General features: G+C 44.8%; 1 protein-coding gene across 4 annotated transcripts; it reads right to left on the bottom strand.

The window, feature by feature from the left end:
- Nucleotides 1-404: 404 nt before the first annotated feature.
- Nucleotides 405-24,022, bottom strand: SCRN2 (secernin 2). Of its 4 annotated transcripts, none has more exons than XM_082197318.1 (8): nt 23,977-24,022; nt 8,690-8,868; nt 7,279-7,460; nt 5,929-6,128; nt 5,017-5,232; nt 3,080-3,245; nt 1,758-1,938; nt 405-837 (listed from the first exon to the last, which is right to left on the bottom strand). In XM_082197318.1, the coding sequence occupies exons 1-8, from the start codon at nt 24,005-24,007 to the stop codon at nt 676-678; spliced, it is 1,317 nt and encodes a 438-aa protein (XP_082053444.1). In that variant the 5' UTR covers nt 24,008-24,022; the 3' UTR covers nt 405-675. The 4 variants fall into 4 exon arrangements, with proteins under 4 accessions (XP_082053444.1, XP_082053443.1, XP_082053445.1 ...); XM_082197317.1 differs by lacking the exon at nt 23,977-24,022 and adding an exon at nt 10,008-10,161 and having other exon boundaries at nt 8,690-8,864; XM_082197319.1 differs by lacking the exon at nt 23,977-24,022 and adding an exon at nt 10,008-10,147.
- Nucleotides 24,023-24,136: the final 114 nt, after the last annotated feature.

Genomic DNA, 24,136 nt, shown 5'->3' on the forward strand with positions numbered 1-24,136 from the left:
ATAACAGAAGAGAGGAATATACATCTCACAGGTTATTCTGTACTGCTGTGTCTACAATAATACACCGGTAGCATTTGCTGGAATCTCGGTCGTTTTAGGAAAAAAAATGTTTGGGATATCTCAGACAGATGTTAAAATTCGGAGGACTGTTTCTCTGTTTTTAGAAGGAAAAAAAAACAGCCCTTCTCCCAGATTATTTGTCTCGGTCCCTCCAGACCAAAAACGCAGTGACAAAACTAAATGGAGACCCATCTATCTTGCAGACTGAGATCTATCTAGTATGTCCCCAACAGCTCAGGCCAAACAGTTCCAAATGTCTTATCTCGCTCTACTTCATTGCTTCTGACAGTAGCCAGTTGGAGGTTCCAGAAGTGCACTAAAGTGCTACCCACTTCCCTTGTTCGTCTGTAGCCCTTAAGACGCAGAGGCTGCTCCACATTTCAGAACCACCAGCCTTCACGAACTTTTCAAAGCCACAACCATGCCCGTGGTCTTCACTCTTGCAGCAACAATGAATTCTGAAGGCTGCCTATGCCAACTCCACAATTTTAAGGTTTTGTTTTTTAAAAGGTGCAGCATTGTCATATCATATCATTCAAGTAGGGTTTTGTTTCACACATGGAACTCTCAGTGGTCACAGGAATGAACCTCAATCTCTCTGCCCTGATAGGGATCTTACTGTTTATATAACTTGATTTCTGTGACCACACAGTCATAGAAGAGGTCAGCCAGCTCCTGGGGTTTCAGAGTGAAGGAGCCCGCCAGCAGGTTCTTCATGGCCTCCAGGGCTTGCCGCTGAAATTTCCGCATAATCTCTTGGAGTCTCTGGCGCTCATGCTGGGGAGGGGGGGGGGAGAGAAAGAACGGGGCATTAATTATGGGGACCTTAGGGTGTTGCCATAACTCATTTGTCACCCATCCCTGGCATGGTGGATGCCGCCCCTCAATACCCATGGTTGATGTCATCTGGGGGGGGGGGAGGCGGACTTGGAAGCCAATTCGCTCACCCACAAGGTTTCATGAAAAGCTGGGGTAATGCATTTAGGGCTACAACTGGGTGGGACCACATCCCAAGTCAGGGCTGTTTAAACCCTACCTGGGTGGTAAAGAGAAGGGAAGACAAAGAGCAACAAGAAATGGAGAAGTGATTAGAGGCGTTCTGTAGAATGGACTTTATGCTCTGAAAATGGAGATGATGTACAGTCGTACCTCGGAAGTCAAACGGAATCCGTTCCGGAAGTCCATTCGACTTCCAAAGCATTCAGAATCCAAAGAGTGGCTTCCGATTGGCCTGCAGGAAGCTCCTGCAGCCAATCGGAAGCAACGGAAGCCCCGTCAGACATTCAGGTTCCAAAGAACGTTTGCAAACCGGAACAGTCACTTCTAGGTTTGTGGCGTTTGGGAGCCAAAACGTCCGAGTACCAAGGCGTTTGGGATCCAAGGTACGACTGTTATGTACTTTTGTAACCCAAAAATCTTTTTTTTAAAAAATGAGAAAGGAAGTGATTAGAGACAAAGGCGGACAGAAAGAGAGAGCTAGAAATAAGGCAGCCAAAGAGCAGAGTTCAGAAAGTGGGACCAAGTCAGTTTGGGAAATATCAGGTGACAAGGAGCTGGGCTAGAGGAAAGAGTTCAGAATGAGAACGTAGGGGAAAAGGCAAGAGATTAGTGGAGTTGTAGTCCGACAGCATCCGGAGGCGGTACAAGTCTCCCAGCCCCGATCTACAGTAACTGCAAGTGGTTCTTCAGGGCTTCACCTCATTGCGGTCCATGGTGTCCAGGACGAACTGGTGTTCCCTGTAGAGATTGTGCCGTCGGTCTACCCGTCTCTGAAACCTGGGTGTCTCCCTGACGGGGTCTTTGTCGCCAAAGGTCGGCGATTGCACTTGGTGAAAGAAAGTGACGTTGGGAACGAAGATGAAGGGTTTGAAGATCGACCTGCCGAGCAGGAAAGAGGAGAGGATTTGGACAATGTACCCGACACTCTTAATCAAACGGTTCCCCTAAAACACAGAGGGAACATATGAACATGACAACATGATTTAAAATAAATAAATAAAAACAATTAAAACAAAAATGCAATGTGTTGCTTTTCTGAAGCACAAAAGTGGTGACCACCAACGTGGACAAATTTTAAAATACGGTTAGTCAATGTCATGCAGGATTAGGTTGCCAGTGGCTACTAGTCAGGACGGCTGCATGCAAACCTCCAAGTTTTAGAGGCAGCATGGTTGCTGATTCACAGTTGCTGGGAGCACCTGATGCCGAGGGTTATCGCACTCATGTCCCGAGAAGAGTCTGCACTGATTTACTGCCATTTTACTTAATTTGAGATGTAAAGATTTTTGAATACAGTCGTACCTCAGAAGTCAAACAGAATCCGTTCCCAAAGTCCGTTCGACTTCTGAAACGTTCGGCTTCTAAAGCGCAGTTTCTGAATAGCTGCAGGAAGCTCCTGCAGCCAATCGGAAGCCATGGAAGCCCCATCGGATGTTCAGCTCCCAAAAGAATGTTCGAAAACTGGAAAATACTTCCAGTTTTCAATCGTTTGGGAGCCAGAACGTTCAACTCCCAAGGTGTTCGGGAGCCAAGGTACAACTGTACTCCTTTTATTCATCGTTTAATTTCAGTATCACCTGTCCTATACCTTTGTTAGGGGGCAAAAAAACAGCTTTCTGGGGAAAAAACATATTTCGGAAAGTCCTGCAGAAAAGGGAACTTATTAAATGAAGCATAAAATACTGACAGGATGAACTTTCACACAACCATATCATTATAAGTATTTCAAGGCTGGTGGGAGAAAAAAATGTTTTACAAGAAAGGTAATTTCAGATTATGTCATACTTATCCCGTTCCATAGATTATGTATTGGTTGGAGACTGGTCTTCAGTAACTGTAAAAGGCGCATTTATTTTGTTCACATAAAACTCTTTCCCATTCCAATAAATTGCTGGGGAATAAGGAACTCACCTGAAATAACAAATGCACTTCCAATAGCTGTTTGGGTTGGCCAGCAGGGCTCTTCTTAACTTGGGAGGTGCACTCACCAATTTTAAGGAATCAGGAGCTTTCGGCTTACCTGGAAGGGTCTGGCGTGGCCGTGAAGAAGTGGATGCAAGGCAGGTGGGGATCCTGCGGCAGGACGGACACCATGCTTCCCGTGGTGCAGAAACCTTCCGAATCGACGCAGATCCCGCTGGCCTTGTCACTCAAGATGGTCATAATGGTCTCTGCAGTGATCTGCCCTACACATCAGTAAAGAGGAAGATGGGAAACTGTAACGATACCAGAAGAAGAGGGAGGGCAAACTAGTCAAGGTGTCAGAATTCACAAATACCCGAAGGAGGCTTGCTCTACTACAGAGCCAAGGCAAGGGGACAGATTTGGGGAACCGTCAAGTGTGGTGAAGTGGGAGGCAGGCGGACCAACTGGGGAAGTCTCCCGCATGAGCCCTGTTGGAAAATGGTCACCCATTTGGATTTTTCTGAATCGGGCGCCAAAATGTCCTGGGCCGGGCCTTATTACTTATGTAAGAGTCACTTCCTCTTGACTAATTTCTGCCCCACCCAAACTGACATGCAGAAGGACTAGGTGAGGTTCCTGAGTGTTAAGGGCAAAGGGAAGCATTCTGCATGTGCTCATAAGCACTCTCTCTGCGTCAGATGATCGGTGGGTCCCCCTACGCCCAAATGCAATGCCTAACCACCGCACCAAACAGAATGGGCAGAAACGCGAGAGCCAGGAGTCTCAAGGTAACCAATCTCGCAATCGGGTGTCAGCATTAGAGAGAGATCTACCCATTACTACCGCATAGATCTTCTGGCCTACATCTAAAATCACATCTTTAAATAGATCTGTTACGTAGCATTTGATTTGCAGCCCCATAATGTAAAGTTCTCTGGGTTTCCTTGAGTGATGCTTGCTAGGCAACCAGGAAAATGTTGGCATTTCCAGCTGCCACCCCAGTGGGGTCACATGACCAGCTGGGCTGAGCTTTTGACTATCTGAACCAACATTAAGCGGCTCTATGGGACACACTTCCCTCCACAAAACAAAGCCAATAATAATAATAAAAGCTTTCTGGGAGATGAGAAATAATGAAATGAAATAAATGCTTAAAATAACCTTTGTTAAGAAACCAGAAGCCTTTTTATTAGGAATTACAGGTACTGATATACCAAAGGAGCAGAAAAGACTCTTCATGTATGGAACAACAACCGCTCGGATGTTATTGGCCCAGAGTTGGAAAGAAGACAAAGTCCCTACCAGAGACGAGTGGCAAACCAAGCTGATGGACTATGCCAAAATGGCAAAACTGACTGGAAAACCCAGAAACTAAGAGGACAAAAACTTTATAAAAGAATGGGAAAAAATTAAGTTATTTAGGAGACCACTGTAAGCAGATGGAAACCTTAGCATGATTTCGATTGCACTTGTAGCGTAACAATTACCATGGAATGACAAAAAAAAAAAGGCATCCCCAACCTTCGGCCCTCCAGACATTTTGGGCTACAATTCCCATCATCCCTGACCACTAGTCCTGTTAGCTAGGGATCATGGGAGTTGTAGGCGAAAAACATCTGGAGGGCCGAAGGTTGAAGAATATATAGTATTAAATGTTTAAAATTGGGCCCCATGGAGGGGGTGGGAGTTCCGAAATTCAGAGGAAACTCTGTATATGGATATATACAGTGGTACCGCGGGTTAAGAACTTAATTCGTTCTGGAGGTCCGTTCTTAACCTGAAACTGTTCTTAACCTGAGGTACCACTTTAGCCAATGGAGCCTCCCGTTGCCGCGCGATTTCTGTTCTCATCCTGAAGCAAAGTTCTTAACCTGAGGTACGATTTCTGGGTTAGCGGAGTCTGTAACCTGAAGCATCTGTAACCCGAGGTACCACTGTATTTGGATTCTTTTATATAACTTTGCATTTGTAAAATCAAATAAAAATCATTTCAAAACAAAACAAAAAATAAGCTTCCGAAACCCTACACCTCTATGTATTTTGGATACACACCTGAATGTTGGTGCAGCAGCTGCAGGCCAGCACAATAGCGAGCTTTGGCCGCCTCCATGCGCACAGGCTGGTGGGTGAGAGAAAACACCTCCAGGAAGCTGAACGCCCCTTGGCCACTCCACCATCCCTGCTCCCGGGCATGTTGCCTGAGGCCCGCATGCTCAGAGGTAATGTCGGTACCAATGCTCAGCTGGTTGGAAATGTTCCGGGCACCTTCTGCAGGGTGGGGGGAGAGACAAGGAGATCCTGCTCAACCAGTGGGAAGTTTGAAAAGGCTTAGCCGATCTGGAATACAATTCCATAATAGATCTCAACAGCCCGAGGTTTTTATTTATTTATTACATTTATATATTTCCTTTTTCCTTGAAGGAGATCCGAGGTCCTAGTCTAACGTTCTAATAATTATTATTATTTATTATTTATAACCCGCCCATCTGGCTGGGTTTCCCCAGCCACTCTGGGCAGCTCCCAACAGAATATTAAAAACACAATAAAACATCAAACATTAAAAACTTCCCTAAACAGGACTGCCTTCAGATGTCTTCTAAAAGTCAGATAGTTGTTTATTTCCTTTACATCGGATGGGAGGGCGTTCCACAGAGCGGGTGCCACTACTGAGAAGGCCCTCTGCCTGGTTCCCTGTAACTTCACTTTTCTCACAGTGAGGGAACCGCCAGAAGGCCCTCGGAGCTGGACCTCCATGTCTGGGCTGAACAATGGGGGTGGAGACGCCCCTTCTAACCACATGCAGGGTTCCAAACTGAACTTTTCTCAGAGCAGAATCTGAACCAGGAATCTCTGCAAACCAAGCAAACAAAAGCCCAGACCGTTCGCAAAAGAGCAACGCCAGATAGTTCTGTGTATCCGTTAAAATCCAAGGTGTCTTATCATCTCTTTCTGCAATGTACTCACCTCGAATCCTCTGAGCCGCCCAAAACCGCCCAGCTGTTTCTACAACCCAGGCTTCAGTGCGATCCGCAAGGAGGAAGGTGTTGTGGTAAATGAAGGGGGTCGGCTCCTCCTTGCAACTGCCCCCTTGGCCGTAACGTTCCAGGAGGGCTGTTATAACCTGGACTGCTTCCTGGGCACTGCTGCTCCGCTCCAAACCGAGCCTGAAATACATTATTTAGCCATTACTGCCTCTGCAAACCTGGCTGTGAACTAATTTACTCAGGGATGGATGGCTCTCTAGTCACTGTTGACTCCGTTTCCCATGAGTCCCAGCCAACATAGTCACTGGTCAGGGATGATGGGAGTTGTAGTCCAGCAACAGCTCAAAACCCTCAGATTAACCATCTCTGCCCTAATTGATGCACCGAACTGATTACAGTATTCTTTAAAAAGCAATATATTTTCTCAATATAGATTTTTTTTTTAAGAGGCTTTTAGGCGAACCAGGGATTTTTAAGTAAGATCATTTGCAAACCGTGACTGATCGCTATTAAAAAGTCAGACAGTGTTTGACACTCTTTCATTCAACCAGTCGGGAATTTTGCAGTAACTCAACAGAACTAAAAAGGCTTCAGAAATAAACAAGCTCCCAATATCTGCCGATACTGTGGGAGACATTGTGATTCTTATTTAGTCTGGGGGGAAAGAACACATGATAGCCACCTTCAAATATTTGATGGGCTGTCATATAGATGATGAAGCAATTTGTTTTCTGCAGTTCGACAAGACAGACCCTGAACCAATGGCTTAAATCGCAAGAAAAAGCTTTCTGATTAAACATTAGGGAGAACTTCCCGATGATTCTGACTGTTTAATCGTGTAACAGACTGCCTTGGAATGTGGACTCTCCTTCGCTGGCGGTTTTCAAACCTACCAGGGATGCTGTTTTCCTGGATCAATGGAGGGCTGAAGGAGGTGAACCATAGAGTTCACAAGGCACTATTATGAACAACTATAGTGCTGTAACTCTTCTTAGCTCACCAATTCTCAGAACAATTGTTGAGAGGGTGTTCACTGTCATTCCCATTATACAGATGCAAGAACTGAGGCCAGACCATCTTTGTCCAGATGCAATGACAGTATCTCAGCCTCCATGTGGGCCAGCAGCATGGGCGTAGCCAAGGGGAGGGAGGGGGGCAGATGCCCCCCCTAAATCAATAAAAATCAATACAAATCTGAAGTTCTGACCTCCTAATGAAAGCTTGCCCCCTAACAAAAATCCTGGCTACGGCCATGCGATTACAGAGGAGCAGAGAATACAACTTGGGCACAAGCTGATGATTCACAGCCACCCAACATGATGCCTCTTACCTGACCAGATCCATGCCCAGCAAGGCTTCTTCCTCTGCCACGGGCTCCTTGGTCCACACCCCTTCATTGCCAATGCAGACCCCATGCTCGTTGGCCCCCATCTCGGCTCCCCAGAGCCAGGCTGGTCGGCTGAGAATGACCGCATGGGTCTTCTCAACCTGGTCCACTTCAATATATGTGCACTGGGAAGAAAGGCAGTCATTGAAACAAAAGTCTACGCTGGCGCTTTCATTATTTTTGTTGTCTTGCTCACAAAAAAAGAGTACTATGCTTCCCTGTTTGATGCGATGTTTCTCAAGCCATTCCTAATTCATCTTTGCATAGGGTAAAGATATCCCCTCTCCATCAGCACCCTACTGAAATGAATCTGACACTAATGAAGCTGTGCTGATTTCCTGCTGTTTTGCAGTGAGCTAATCCATGGTTTGGGTTAGCACGCTGCCCAAACCTGAGCTTATGGTTTGTCTCCTGCACAGACCATGAAATGCAAACAAGAAGCAGCCTTGGCTGCAGTTCATGGTTTGTCTGGAGCAAGACAAACCATAAACCCAGGTTCAGACGGCATGTTAGGCCAAACCACAGGCTACCGCACAGCAAAGCAGTAGAAGCAAAGTCACCATGGACTCCATAGGTTCATGCTAAACCGGCAGTTCTCAACAAGTATGGCAAGCCACACTGACGTGCCAAGAGATAACAACAAGTGTGGTGGGAAGATTCAAGGACAATCGAGCATTTAAACATTTCAGTGTAGTATAAAGCAATTGTTTTTATTTGGAGAATATGGATAATTTTTCAAAAGAAGAACAAAAAGCATCAGGTCATACTGATGACAATCCTAGTTGCGATCTTTTCATTTTCTAATTATCAACGAAATTTTGGTGTGGCAGGAGCAAAATACTTATTGTGTAAGTGTGGCCCAGAGAAAAAAGTTTGAGGACCAGTGTGCTAAACCAGAGTTTGATAAAGCATAATAAAAAAATTCCTTCCAGTAGCACCTTAAAGACCAATGAAGTTAGTTCTTGGTATGAGCTTTCGTGTGCATGCACACTTCTTCAGATACACTACATGCACATGAAAGCTCATACCAAGAACTAACTTAGTTGGTCTTTAAGGTGCTACTGGAAGGAATTTTTTTATTTTGACTATGGCAGACCAACACGGCTACCTATCTGTAACTGATAAAGCATAGTTTGGCTTAGCACTACCTGCAAACCTGGTCACAGTTTGGAAAGTGTTCTGTTCATGGAGAATGTATACGCCAGTAATTGGGGGTGGTTTGTGTGCCCTGATTTAGGATGGACCGCAGCAATAGATACGTTGGAGATGTGACTTCTCATTACTTTCTAGAACATAGCCCTCTCCCACAAATGAAGCTCCATGCTCCCATACTGCCTGCTGGATTTTAGCTCACCTGGACCTTTGCCCCCTTGGCATGGCTTCTGGCTGGGAAATAGACTACCTCTTGGACTTCATCCCTCGGCCGGTCAGAATTCTTGCCAAATATGACCTCTCTGGCCGCAGAGGCCGGGGGAAGAGAGACGAAGCAGTCGCAGGAGGAGGGTCCACAGGGACAAGGGTCAGCCATTCTATCTACAGGCAAGACCACAAGACAACAGCTGGAGATTGTAGCTTCCACTCCTGCTAAGTGTTGTATGAGATTCTCTCTGCTTTCTGACCTGGCGGGAAAGTCTCTCCCACTTTATTTGAAGCTACTGTGCAATGCAGTGCTAAGCATGCCTACTCAAAACAAAGCCCTGTTGAATTCAGTGCGACCTAGCAAGTGCGGTTAGGATCGTAGCCTTATCAGCTCAAGGTATGCAAAGATAGCCATCACAAACAGGGACAGCAAGCTCCTTTAAATGCTTATATGCCACTCCTACAAACACTTGTATGAAAAGAGGTGCTGGAACTCACCACAAATGCCTCTACTGTTCTCTTATAATGGCAAGCCACCCACCTGAAATGCACCGGAACTCAGTTCCAGCGAGTTCCGGCTGAAAAAAAGCCCTGGCCGCCCCTGCTTCCTAATGTTCTCCCTCCCCCAACCCATTTGCAGGGCCCAAACTTTTCACAGGCCTATTTTGGGGGCAATATTTAAAGCCCAGCTCCCTCTCCAGTGTGTGCTATGCATGGCAGAGAACCTTGCACCCTGTAACCTTTTCATGGCATGCACAATAAGAGGGCATGTGCCACGGTGCAGTTTCTAATGTTTGATGTTTTATTATGCTTCTATCTATGTTGGAAGCCTCCCAGAGTGGCTGGGGCAACCCAGCCAGATGGGTGGGGTGCAAATAATAAAATTTATTATTATTATTATCATGCACTCGCCGACTCACCCACGTCTATCCTAGCAGGCCTTGCGGGGTGGGGTCCCTGCTCAAGGATACTTTACAAAGATCGCCCTATCTCCCCCAACCCCTGTAGCAGCCAGGGCTTGGCGGTGACTATTGCACTTTTTCCTAACTCTCGCAGGCCCTTCGCAATATATCCCTTTTTGAAACGGCTCATTCGCTCCTCCTCCTCCTCTTCCTCCAGCTACAATCGAGCCGATTCACCATGCTGGTCTGTTTACTATTTGCGATTACGCTTGCAGGTGTTCCCCCTTCTGCTTTGCCCAGGGCCTGCTGAGTTATATTCTAGCCCTTGATAAAATATTATATCCCTCGATAAAATCCCTTTCTCGCGCGTGCACTCCCTCCCACCAGCCCCCAATCCCCCACGGCTCTTACAGGCTTCCGATGCAGGAGGCAGGAGCTCCGACTAGCCTTCCCCCACCGCTTCTTCCGGATCTGTCGCGCTCAGGGAGGAGACGAGTCCGCCGTCTGCAGCGAACCGGGGTCAAACTTTGCAAAGCTGAAGACGGCATCCGAGAACCGGCGGCGCTAGGGCCGGCTTATGTTTGGAGCTGCCTGGATGATTTATTAAGAAAACGTGTGTGGGGCTTGGAGGAGTGTGTGTGATGCTGTCGTTGCCCCAGAAGGACACTAGAGGGCGCCCTTCGATCACGTACCGAGCCCAGGACGTGAAACGCAGGTTTCTCTTAAGAGTGGACAAAGCGAAATACTGTAGTAAAAAAAAAAAGTTACTCAAGTGTCTGCAGACGCAAACCTGGCCCAACTTAAGGTGTTTGGGGGCCCCGAGGTGGAAAGTCCAAATAGCTCGTTTGGAAAGTCCAAATACAGGAAGTCGGCCTTGCTATCATTTTTATTTTATTTAAACACCCCCCCCCCAAATTCTTCGCTCGCAGAGATAAATAAAAACAACAAAATCTTTTCCCTCAGGATTGCAGTCTAGAAGGTTAGGGCACGAAAGAAAAAAGGCCTTCTCACGAGGCAGGAAATTCTCCCAATGAACCCCCATTGTTGTTTTATTCAATGTGTCTACCATTCTTCATCGGAAGAGCCCAGGGCTGTTCACAACAGGAGAACACAAAATGAGAATGCAAAATACATAATAAAACAAAACAAAAAAACCCAAAAGCACACACACCCTCCCACAAAAACAGCTTGATTGTAAATTCATTTCAAGATCAAATCCATATTATTTTGATCCGTTGTCGCGGGGCCCCTAAAAGGCTACTGCCTACTCTGCCTATGTATTTGGTAATCCGGTGCTGAACCCATTGTGGTCTTGCACACCGAAGATGCCCAGCTTCCAGAAGGATAGGGCTCCTGGGCCTTTAATCGTTGTGTGCAAGAGGGAGTTTCAGCAGGTGTAGCTTGCCATCCCTGGAGCCAGGCCAGGAAGGCATCTGACAGCTGCTCATGCAAGCGACATCTGCTGAAATTCCCCTGCTGGGAGGCCCTCTTTTCCACAACTACTAAATATACAGGAGGCCGGCCTTACTATCATTTTATTTTATTTAAATATCCCCCCTCCCCAATTCTTCGCTTGCAGAGATAAATAAAAACAACACCATCTCTTCCCTCAGGCTTACAGTCTAGAAGGTTAGGGCACAAAAGACAAAAGGGATGGGGAGGGTAGAGGAAAACAAGCAAACAGAAACCACATCCTTTACGTTACAAGGTACATAATATGACCAGCTTGGATGAAAACAGGCTGCTCACAGTTGAGAAACAGGCCTTGGTGAGGCCCTGAGAAATTGCCTGGCAATCCAGCTTTCGTAGCTCTGACTATAATGCAGCCAGAAGTTGTTGATCTTGGAGGTCGGGGGTCTCAACCTTCTGGAAATTGGAGTCTGCCCGCTTCAGATACCATCGGTCAAGTGTTTACAGTTCCCTCTTGTCTTCTACTGCTTTCCTATCTTTAGCCTCTGTCCGCCCTCTTGTGCTTTCCCATTCATTTTGATGGGGCAGAATTTCCCAGCGGATTGTGTTCCATGTCTGGCAAGCCCACACGCTTCATGGAGGGTTGGCACTACCATTAGGCAGAGGGAGGTGGCTGCCTCAGCCAGCAGAGGGTGGGGTACGGTGGCATGAGTTTTTGTGTTTGCCACATGGCTTGTCTGCTGTCATGAAGTGTGCCAGCCCGTCGCCAGTCTTGGAGTTTGGTCAACTTCTGGAATGGAAGGGGGGTGCCATCTTGAGATAAACAACTACCTGACATTCAGAAGACATCTTAAGGCAGCCCTGTTCAGGGAAGTTTTTAATGTGTGTTATCCTGGTGTATTTTTGGTTTTTGTGGAAGCCACCCAGAGTGGCTGGGGAAACCCAGCCAGATGGGCAGGGTACAAATAATAAATTATTATTATTGTTATGAGCACCAGACAGGAAAATATCTCGGTCCAAACTCTGCCTCAGGCCCCTTCAGGTTTCTTGCTGTTTTTAGGTGGGATTCAATCACATACCAACAATTTTTTTGGACCACAGAATTAAAGTTGCTGGCTCTTTGTGATAAGGAGAGTGATGAACTGGAAAGCGTGTGGGATCACAATTGCTTGACACCATGTCGTATACACAACACAAACAAATAAGACTGCGGCTTCCAGGTGGAAAAATCAAAATTAGAAACAGAACTGTTAGAACCTAAAACTAAGATTTTGTCAAAGATGTATAACTTGCTGTTGAAATGGAATACTCAGGATGAAACGGTGAAATCTGCTATGATTAAATGGGCACAAGATGTTGGACATAACATTATGTTTGCTGACTGGGAACAGTTGTGGACCACAGGTATGAAATTTACGGCATGTAATGCCCTAAGAGAGAATATTATGAAAATGATATACAGGTGGTACATGACACCAGTCAAGCTTGCAAAAATCTATCACTTGCCCGATAATAAATGTTGGAAATGTAAAGAGACTGAAGGTACATTCTTTCACCTTTGGTGGACGTGCCCAAGGATTAAGGTTTTCTGGGAGATGATATATAATGAAATGAAAAAGGTATTTAAATATACCTTCTTGAAGAAACCAGAGGCCTTTCTCCTGGGCATGGTCGGCCAATTGGTGCCAAGGAAGGATAGAACTTTCTGTATGTATGCCACAACAGCAGCAAGAATACTTATCGCAAAGTATTGGAAAACACAAGAACTGCCCACCTTGGAAGAATAGCAGATGAAGGTGATGGACTATATGGAACTGGCAGAAATGACTGGCAGAATCCGAGACCAGGGAGAAGAGTCGATGGAAGAAGGCTGGAAAAAGTTTAAAGACTATCTACAGAAATATTGTAAAATTAATGAATGTTAGAATGATGTTGGATAGAAATTAAGTGGTTTATAGCTTAATGTTATAAGGGAATATGAGAAAATGGACTATCAATACGTAAAAACCCAATGTTATAATATTTTAAGATTGAAGATTAGGATAAACAAAGAGGGGAGGGATTTGCTGAACTAACAAACTGAACTGGAATACAGAAAAGGGAGGTGTGAGGAGGTCCGGGAAATAAGCAAATGAAAGATAAGTTATTGAAAGACTGAATTGTTTTTAACTATTTTTACTTTGTATTTTTCTTTTTTCTTTTTTATTTTTTTGTAATACTTTGAAAACTCTAATAAATATCTTTAAAAAAAAACAAATAAGACTGGACACTCAGTTAATAGCCAGCACCATCTAAGCTCCCCACAAACTTTGTGCAAAATATCAGGATGAATGCTGAATAAACAGGTCATTTTAGTTCATGACATGCTTCTCTAAACTCTCACTTGAGGCTTGCCTCTCCTTTCTAATCTGTCCTTGACCCTCCCAAATCTCCTCTGCTCCATCCCTAGGACTCTTCAACAGGGCAGCAACAAGACCTTTTGATGCTCAAGGTGCAAAATCCAAGGGTGCCTGCAGATGACCTGTTTATTCCATGTTTATTCCTGATTTTCTTGCACAGAGCTTATGCAGTGGTTAGACTAGGTCCAGTCCTTATTCAGCATTTGTTCTGGTTTGTTTACAGGGCAGTTCTACAACAAAGTGTATTCATCCTGATTTGCCTTTGTGGTATTTATGCACTTTCCCATTCATTTTTAATTCATCCCAAAATATTCAGTGGATTTCCTTGTAACTTTTCTAACCCGCCCCCTCCCCCAAGTCTGTGGCTGTTATTTAATGTTTTGTTATGTTTTTTCAAAGCATTACAAGGAACAACAACAGAAACATGCCGTCAGTAACAGCAACTCACAGAGAGAGCAATTTTATCAAGCAGTCTTACCAGCTTTCATACAAATGGGGATTACTGAGTATGCAATTCTCAAATTAATACTACCATTAAAATCATTTTTATAAAAGTCACACTAAAAGACTAAAAAAGTCAGTGACATTCTGCAATTACTTTTTTTAAAAAGCAGAATGTTGGGGATGGGGTTATCTGAAAAATGGAGGTGTTTGGAAAGACTGGAAATGTAGCATTTTAAAATCAATTAAAAAATTTGCGTGAAGCACTGTTTCATTTAAGTACTACTGCATAAATATTTTATTTTTTAAAAAAAATAGGCAAAGGGGGCAATTAAAAGACAGTTTTTAAAAATGTTATTGTCAAGAAAGGCAGTAGTGAGGTTGTGCCAAACTACATGCGTGGCAATAGGCCTACCGACTCAAAACATCTTTGCACACCTGAAAACTATGCCTTTTTTAAAAAGATGGAAGAGAAGCGCTACAGCAATCTACAATTGGGGAGACTGAACTACTGTTCTGTTCTTTAAAAAGAATATGGATTTAAGGTAAAGGGACCCCTGACCATTAGGTCCAGTCGTGGCTGACTCTGGGGTTGTGGTGCTCATCTCACTTTATTGGCCGAGGGAGCCGGTATACAGCTAAGCCGCTTCTGGCAAACCAGAGCAGCGCACGGAAACCCGTTTACCTTCCTGCCGGAGTGGTACCTATTTATCTACTTGCACTTTGACGTGCTTTTGAACTGCTAGGTTGGCAGGTGCAGGGAGCGAGCAACGGGAGCTCACCCCATCGCGGGGATTCAAACCGCTGAACTTCTAATCGGCAAGTCCTAGGCTCTGTGGTTTAACCCACAGCGCCACCCGCGTCCCTAATAATATGGATTTACTGCAGCCTTAAAGAAAAAAGTTGCAAGAAGCCCAGGTAAAACCTAGGAAGAAGATGATTTGACAGATGTCTTGTAAAAACCATTAAGAGTGCAAGTACTCAGGGATGATAACCAGGTCTTTGGTTCCAAGGCCTGCCTTGCTGCTGGGCATCTTAAGTCCCATGTTTATTCTTCACACACTCTCTGAGCACTGCTAGGTGGGTGCAAATGATTCTCCCATTTTGGGTACACACCCATTTCCCAATTGGCCTGTGACTGTGACATCCTCCTTTAGATCCGGCTCCAATTTTTGCACCCACTTAAATCAAGCCTGAGCAAGTTCTTTGGAGTAAGCGAAAGTGTCCACTTGATTTAAAAACAAACAATCAACAACAACAAAAAGAGGACAAGGGTGGAGAAAGTAAGATACAGATAACAAGATACACTCCCTTACAGAGTTGGAGTTGCTGGTCCGGTGGCCTCCTCCGATTTGTACCCCAGGCATTATTTATATGGATGTTACACCCTGTTGCGTCACCCATAGGTTTTCCTCCTCTGCAACCGGTTGGTTCAGGCTGGATCTCAATTCAGTCTGAGCTTTCTGAGCTATGCCCCAGAGACTCCACCTTCTCCTGCTCCAGGAGTTGGAACCTCACCCTTCAAGAAAGTTCTGCCCTTCATGTTGAATTCCAAAGTGATGTGTGATACTTTGGAAAGGCCTTTTTACATACCCTCCGACATTTCTCTGGTGACAATAGGGACGTCCTATTTCATAATGATCGTTTGCTATTTATACCCTACACATCTGACTGGGTTGCCCCAGTTACTCTGGGCAGCTTCCAACATAGATAAAAACATAATAAAACATTAAACTTTAAAAAACAACAACCCTTCCTTACACAGGATTGCCTTCAGACAGCTCAGGGGGGCAGATAACTCCATACCCTCCAACATTTCTCCAACGAAAATAGGGACATACGAAGGAAAAGTGGGACATACTGGGATCAAATCAGAAACCATGACAGGTTCTCTAAATCAGGGATGTCCCTGGAAAATAGGGACACATGGAGGGTCTGCTTTATCTCTCTATCCAGATCTTGTATTAAGATTAAGAGGGGTTTTCTCGGGAAAAGCGGTGGGGCAAAAAATAAACACCTCTTGGACCCGTGACCATGGCAGCTGTAGTTTGTTAAATGGTACTGAGAGTTGTTAGGAGACTCCTATTTCTCCCACCCACCCCAGCCACAGAGTTATAATTTTCAGAGTTGCATAGGAAGAGGGATTGACTACAAACAGGTGTAGCTGAGTCTTCATTTGGCATCATTTAGCTGAAATTTGTGGGGAATCAAGCTTGTAGATTTTATTAAGGGCCACTCTACCTTTCACTCCATAATTTAAGCACTGTATGGATCAATTATTTTATTTTAAAAAGCGCACATTTTCAACGTAGTCAAGCTTTACGCACATTAAAGTTTGCAAATTTGCATCGTTTATTCTGGAGGAGAACGATTTGATTTGGGAGTGGGTGTTTCGAAGAATTTTGGGTGGGGATGGGAGATCCTTTTCATTTCAATTTTAGAGTCTTTTTTTAAAACACTCTCTCTCCCCCGCCCTGTACCCCTTTTCCCACCACGGAGGTGACAGAAAACCTGAGATGAAAAATGCAGGCCGACCGTAGCTTCTGGATCGGTCGGAAGTGCTTTGGTCCTGTCCGACCGGCTGTTCAAGGGAGTAACTCCCATCCCTCCCCGCTCATGTTTTGAAATAATAAGCTGAGGTGAGGTGGGGGGAGGGAGGGAGGGAGAAGAGAATATCTTCCACAAATATATTGGGTAATGGAGATTCTATCTCCAGGTGCTCTTCAAACAGTGCGTGTGACACATTGCTCGGAAAGGGACTGGGAGTGGATAATTCCCAAGGGAGGTTAGCAACAAGTCTCCCCATGTGGTAATGTTATGCCTGAAATGTGGTACAAAGCGGCTTTTAATGGGCAGATCCACACTAGACATTTAAAGGATATTCAGCACACATTTAAAGCCCATGACTTCCCCCAAAGGATCCTGGGACCTTAACAGACCCCCACCCCCCACCCCAAGTGCCGCTATTTTCCAGAGACAGTCCCGGATTTACAGAAGCTGTCCGTCCCAGTTTCTGATTTGACCCCAGAAGGTCCTGCTGTTCTACCCAATGTTTATGCCATCCTTCTTCCAAGGAGTTCAGGCCAGGCTTAACTACCTCTTGCTTAACCCTCACCACAGCACTGAGAAGCACATTATTAGACAATGGCCTGAGATCACCCAACAAAATGAGTGGGGATGTGAACTCAAAAGTCTCTCCAAAGCCTAATTCCACTACCAATTAACCCATAAGAGGCTGCTGCCTGACAAATAACCAGTTCAAAATATCATGGGGGGGGGGGGGAAGGAGAACTAGAAGTTGAAACAGCATGGACCAAATCACACAGTTTTCAAATTTAGGGTTGCATTCAACTAAGTAGGTAAAAAGGTAAAGGACGCCAGGACGGTTAAGCCCAGACAAAGGCGACTATGGGTTTGCGGCGCTCATCTTGCTTACAGGCCGAGGGAGCCGGCGTTTGTCCACAGACAGCATTCCGAGTCATGTGGCCAGCAGAACTAAACGGCTTCTGGTGCAACAGGACACCATGATGGAAACCAGAGCGCAAAGAAAAGCCGTTTACCTTCCTGCCGCAGCAGTACCTATTTATCTACAGTGGTACCTCGGGTTACATACGCTTCAGGTTACAGACTCCACTAACCCAGAAATAGTGCTTCAGGTTAAGAACTTTGCTTCAGGATGAGAACAGAAATTGTGCTTTGGCAGCGCAGCGGCAGCAGGAGGCCCCATTAGCTAACATGGTTCTTCAGGTTAAGAACAGTTTCAGGTTAAGAACGGATCTCCGGAACGAATTAAGTACTTAACCTGAGGTACCACTGTTCTTGCATTGGCATGCTTTTGAAGTGCTAGGTTGGCAGGAGCTGGGACACAGCAATGGGAGCTCACCCTGTCACAGGGATCCGAACCGCCCACCTTCTGATCGGCAAGCCCAAGAGGCTTATAAGTAGACCCACTGAAATGAATGGAGCAAAGTTAGTCACATTCATTGACCGCAGTGGGTCTATTCTGAGCAGGACCTTAGTTTGGTCTTCAAGGCAGTCACTGGGGTCAAGGATCAGAACTAGCAGCATCATGGGCCGCAGGAGGGGAGAGGGCTGTTGAGGTTGAGGCCTGCTTGCAAGCTTCCCACAGAGGTCTGGCTGGCCCTTGTGAGAACAGGGTGCCAAACGAGACGCTCCATCGCCCTGATCTACTGGTGAAGCCCAACAAGGCTGGCAGTTCTGAGCTATAGCCAAGAAATCCTTGCAAGCGTGATCAAGTTAATTTCTTTTGAGAAGATTGATTTTGGAAAATTGTTAAAATGCTATATAATGAAATTCAACCAGGGGGATTTGAGGAAGTCACTTAACAATGATCTTAAGATTGGTTTAATTACAATTAGGATGTTTGTTTGTTTGTTTGTTTGTTTGTTTGTTTGTCTTAAAATTTTTGTGGAAAATTAATAAAAAAAATTGAAAAAGAAAGAAAATAAATCCTTGCAAGAGACAGGAACACCATTCAGGGTTATCTTTTCATTTTTGTTCTTGTTTTTATTATGTATTTTGTGCTTTTATCTTGTATTTTTATGCTGTGAACCGCCCTGGGCTCTACAAATGAAGAGTGGTATACAAAGAAGAAGAAGAAGAAGAAGAAGAAGAAGAAGAAGAAGAAGAAGAAGAAGAAGAAGAAGAAGAAGAATTTATAAGCACCCCCCACAAAAAAAGACAACCACACAAACATTTAAAAAAAAAACTTCTGTGAAGGAAGCAGGATTCCTAGGGCCACCCCCCCAACACCATTTCAAGATTAATAGAGGGTCAAGGTCAACCCCAGAACTCTTCTTGCTAGACCCCAAGCACCATCCACCATCAGTCTCCAGGGCCAGGGGGTGGGAGTCTGAGCTAGATTCAGTTTTCCCAGCGCTGATTCTCCTTCCAGCTATGAAAGAGTTTTCTTCTGTATCAATTAAATTAAAAAAAAGTTTTTGATTCAGAGCATCCCATACATCAGAAGCTCTGCCTTGTCATGCGCTGCCATGGTGGTATGAAACCAGACCAGTTCCACATGGCTGAGCGATTCCCTCCCTCCTGTCAACATGGATGATAAATCACGTAAAAGGTGGCCACGGGAAAATGGCCGGGAGCTGTTCTGCCATGTCTGCTCTTGCAAAGGGATGCGAGGCAGCAGATCTTGGAGTGGCCCGTAGCTCCCGAGATCCTCAAAGCAATAAGAAGGCAGGCAAACAAGCAGCCGAGTGACGCAGAAACAATCCTTCCATTTCCCCACTGAATCCAGATGAGAACATTTCTTCTCATGTGCAGAATGCTCTCTGTTTACCCCACCCCACCCACTGAACAACAGCTCTGCTGGATCTGTCCAAAAGCCCATCTAGTCCAGCATCCTCTGCCCAAAGGATAGCTCAGTTGGTAGAGCATGAGACTCTTAATCACACGGTTGTGGGTTCGAACCCCACGTTGGGCAAAATATTCCTGAATTGCAGGGGGTTGGACTAGATGACCCTCATGGTCCCTTCCGACTCTACAATTCTATGATGGTCAACCAGATGGCCGTGGGAATCCCACAATGACAGCAATAAACAACAGCCGCCATTGTCTCCTAGTAACTGATATTCCAATGCATGGTGCCTCTAAAACCAGGAGATGGATATAATATTCTCTATGACAGCCTTCCCCGGCCTGATGCCTTCCTGACTACAACTCCCATCATCCTTTGACCACTGGCCAGGATGGCTGGGGCTCATGGGAGTTGGAGTCAAAGCACATCTGGAAAGCACCAGGTTGGAGGAGGCTGCTATAAATTTGACCAAACCCTACTTTAAAGCCGTATAAGCTAGAGGCCGCTATCGCCATTTGTGGCAGCACTTCCATAAATTAGTTATGCACTATATTAGGAGTAAACTGGTACTGGTCACTAGACACCTGAGACTTAGTGTCATGGGACATGTGTTAGGGCCGAAGAATCTGTGGCCCTTCCAATGTGGTTGGACTCCAGCTCCCAACAGCCCCAGCCAGCATGACAGATGATTGAGGGATGGTGGGAATTGTCACCCAACAATATCTGGGCGACAATCAGTTCCTGGCATATGTCTTCTGCAACCTTATCAGGGATGGGTGAACCTGTTTCTCCCCCCCCCCCCCAGTTTCTGATTTTTCCAATATTTTATTCACATCAATTTGCTTTTCTTTTTTATAAACAGTGGTGCCTCAGGTTAAGAACTTAATTCGTTCTGGAGGTCCGTTCTTAACCTGAAACTGTTCTTTAGCTAATGAGGCCTCCCATTGCCACCGCACGATTTCTGTTCTCATCCTGAAGCAAAGTTCTTAACCTGAGGTACTATTTCTGGGTTAGCGGAGTCTGTAACCTGAAGCATCTGTAACCTGAGGTACCACTGTATACAAAAAAGTAGACATGGGGGGGGGGACTGCCAGCTTTTTAGTGCAAATTTCTCCTGAGGCACACATTTTTGTATGCACATTTCCCAGATATAATATATTTTGTATGCTATTTTTATGAATATATGCATTTTCCTGCACACTTTATCCTATAGTGTACATTTTTGTACACATTGCTCAGCTGAAGAATAGCACAGCAAAATTCGTAGTAGTGCAAATACAAAGGATGGCTGTATTTCAGATTGTGTATTGTTTGTAAATTGAAAATTTGATAATTTGTCTCCAAATCTGAACTAAATTTTATTCCTCCCCCCCCCCCGGCTCCCTAATCCTGGCTTCCCTTTTTAATTCACCAAGCACTGCTTCCCTTCTCTCAAGTGCCTAATACCTTGTGGGTTGCCTTTTAATGCAGCGTGTTGTAAAAGCACTGTATGTCTTCATTGTGGTTTCTTTAACATTGTTATTAGCAAATTAGGATAAAAATCAAGCAAGGTTTTGTAAGAACCAAAGTTTCCAAGCAGAGCTCCTTGCATGTACTCTACTCTTGTGCAAGGAAATTAACTTATGTTTGTTAATAATGTCAGCAAGCAGCAATGGTTTCAGCAGTTTACAACGCATGCACTGGGTTTCAAGGTTTCTACACCTTTTTGGTTTTATATGTTATATTTTAAAGGTAAAGGTAAAGGGACCCCCGACCATTAGGTCCAGTCATGGCCAACTCTGGGGTTGCAGCGCTCATCTCGCTTTATTGGCCGAGGGAGCCGGCGTACAGCTTCCGGGTCATGAGGCCAGCATGACTAAGCCGCTTCTGGTGAACCAGAGCAGCGCACGGAAACGCCGTTTACCTTCCCGTATTTATCTACTTGAACTTTTATGTGCTTTTGAACTGCTAGGTTGACAGGAGCAGGGACCGAGCAACGGGAGCTCACCCCATCACAGGGATTCGAACCACTGACCTTCTGATCGGCAAGCCCTAGGCCCTGATTTAACCACAGCGCCACCTGTGTCCCTATGTTATATTTTAGAGATATATTACTTTGGAGATTGTTTCAGGGTAGCAATAAGTGGTGATGGTTTTAGGTATCAAAGCTTTAGGGACTTGGTGAGCTGTTATCCATCGTTGTTTGAGCCCTGTGATTTCCATCTAAAGGACTGATAAAAATGCAGGTGTGTTAGGTACTCTTTTCCACAGAGTAACCCTAGACAGACTATTCACACTGGGTATTAGGAAAGTAACACTACCAATTCAGAGGGCGTAATATTGAGCTTAGCTTGCTTGCCTCCCAGTACCTCTTTTTAGGCATGAAACATTTGCCTTGGAAAAGGCTAAACTCACCACTGCCTGTTCCCCCTTTGCCCACATACTCTCAGTTTGCTGCCCTTCTGCTGAAGCAGACAGACAGAAGTAGGGTAGAAAACACACTCTTTTATTAGGGTACAAAATGCAGAACCCCACAAGTCTTCACCCCAATTTACTTCACAGCTAGACAAATCCTAGTGCATATTCCCCAGTGTGTAAGAAACCGTACTGGAAGAGGAATGAAGGGAATGGGAGCAGGGTGCTGAAGGAGAAGAGAGAAATCAAACAGAAGGGCAGATCACGTGTTGCATTTTACCATTACCAGGAACAATAGTACACCCAGGTGAAAGTAAGCCAACATTTCACATCTTTCAATCCCAGCATCAGGCAACCATCCATACTGAAATCAGTCATTTTTCATTATTATTATTATTATTATTATTATTATTATTATTATTACTATTATTATTATTATTATTAAGGCTGCGGAACTTTACTTTTGCTGCACCAGATAACAAACCAACGAACTCCATCAAGACAGAGAGGTCCTGGCTTCCTGTAGTTATTTGGGGGTAATTCTCCCAAATAAATCCATCTCTGTATGTCGCAGTATTCATAGCAAAACACACATGCGCACACACAGTAAGGATATTGCAAGTCCAAAGTTTTAAAAATGGGGTATTTGCGTTTCAAGGCTGCAATTCTAGGCACCTACCCAAAAATAAGCCTCACTGAGCATAGTGGGACTTACTGTGTGTGTCACTGTGCGCACGCACGCACGCACGCACGCACACACGCACACACGTGCCTGCCAGGAATGCCTTTTCTGCTTTTAGCTTTCCAAAAGCAAGCACGTTACCCCACTGCGCACAAGGCAAGTTAGCAAGCCCCCTTCTCTCTCTGGTTCCTAAATTTCTGATTTCTCCCCCAATTAGCTGCATGCTTGCCATGGTAGGTTACCTCTTGGGGAATTATCTGTATTTTCCAAGTGTCTAGTTGAAAGAGCCAATAACCACTTTTTGGTGATTTGAACTTGTGGCCCAAACCTGAAAAAGATACGTTTTTTGAAACTCAGATATAACATTTGGTTTCCCAAATAGCAAAAATATTATAACGACAAGGTTTGCTAGTTTTCCCTTCATGGAAAATACAGATATGCTGATGATTTGGGAGTGTGAGTGTGAGTGATTTGTTAAGCAACACTAGTAATGTATTCCAATATTTGCGTAGGACGGGGCCAAAATTTCCATTCCAATGCTCATATTTTGAATTTGCTGCATACGGAAACTTCCATCACCCAAACAGGAACCTGCATTTAGAAATATATGCGAAGTATTGAACTGGTATGAAACTCCATTTAAATTCTACATGTATTTGCTACTGAGAGGAGGAAGATCAACTACCCCAAGTCATATTGTTGCCTGAGACAAAGCCACCACAACCCAGCATTCTGTACCCATTAATGAATAGGAGGCACCATCTACCAAAAAGTTCTCCTGCACAAACCTAATTTAAATGAATGAGATACGCCACTAAAGGTCAGTTCTGACTGTATTTTCTCTCTGCTAGCCTTAATGTCACCCAGAATCTACCAACTGCGCTAGCTTCATGACAGGAACACCTCTCACTCTGGTTTTCAGCTCCCTTGCTCTAAGATGCAAAACTACAACACACTCCCACCCAGACTGCATCAGAATATATATATTTTTTGCCTTGTTTAAATTAATACTCTATCAGCCTACATAATGTGAAAATAATTAAGGTTGTTAAGCTAAGGATGGATTAATGTGGGGAGGGGGGAGATGTCCACTGCCCCTCTACTCTTCACCTGAGTTACAAGCTACAGAGATGTTTGGTAGGGACTAGGTGTCTAAAAAGGCCTTTAAAAGTATGGAATATTTCATGGATGGTCTCCAGCACTCCAAACTTATTCCTAAAAACACAATGTATTTCACTTCCAACTTTTCCTCTCGGTCTTTAAGCAGCACATCCCACTCCACTCCCTGAGGAGCAGCTACGAACCCCTAGAAAGTCCCATTTTAAAAAGTACTCCCCACCATGAATTCCAAGTCCATTATTAAACTCACAGAAACCAGCCAAAAGGCTCCTGATTTACTGGGGATATCCCATTAACGAGCAAAGAAGCAGTTCTATGCAGTTCTAACACGTATCCAAACACACATTTGCCAAGGGAGATTTATTAATATTACATTTTTCTGCTGCACTCCTCTTCCTGGTTCAGTCAAGTCAAGACATACAAGAGGCCTGGGACAGGTGAGGGAGGATTTGGTGGTTGCTATAGCAACCGTCCCAGAGCTGTACATCCTGAGATTTTACAGCTTTTGATATATATTTTTTAAAGGCAATCGCTAGCTCTCATTAAAAAGACATCCTCTAATTATGACTTAATGGCACAGCTTGATTACCTGCTGTTACATACCTCTCTCTCCTCTGCCTCCCCACAAACACATGCCTCCTGCCTCCTGGCCAAGTCAAGAAAGAAACAAAAGATGGGCTGGAACAGGTCAGGGAGGGGATCGTTGTTACCAAAGCAACGGCTGTAGTTCTGCTAACCCGGAGACTTTTAGGCCATGTACACA

Source organism: Podarcis vaucheri, assembly GCF_965113315.1.
Source record: "Podarcis vaucheri genome assembly, chromosome: 13".
NCBI lineage: Eukaryota > Metazoa > Chordata > Lepidosauria > Squamata > Lacertidae > Podarcis > Podarcis vaucheri.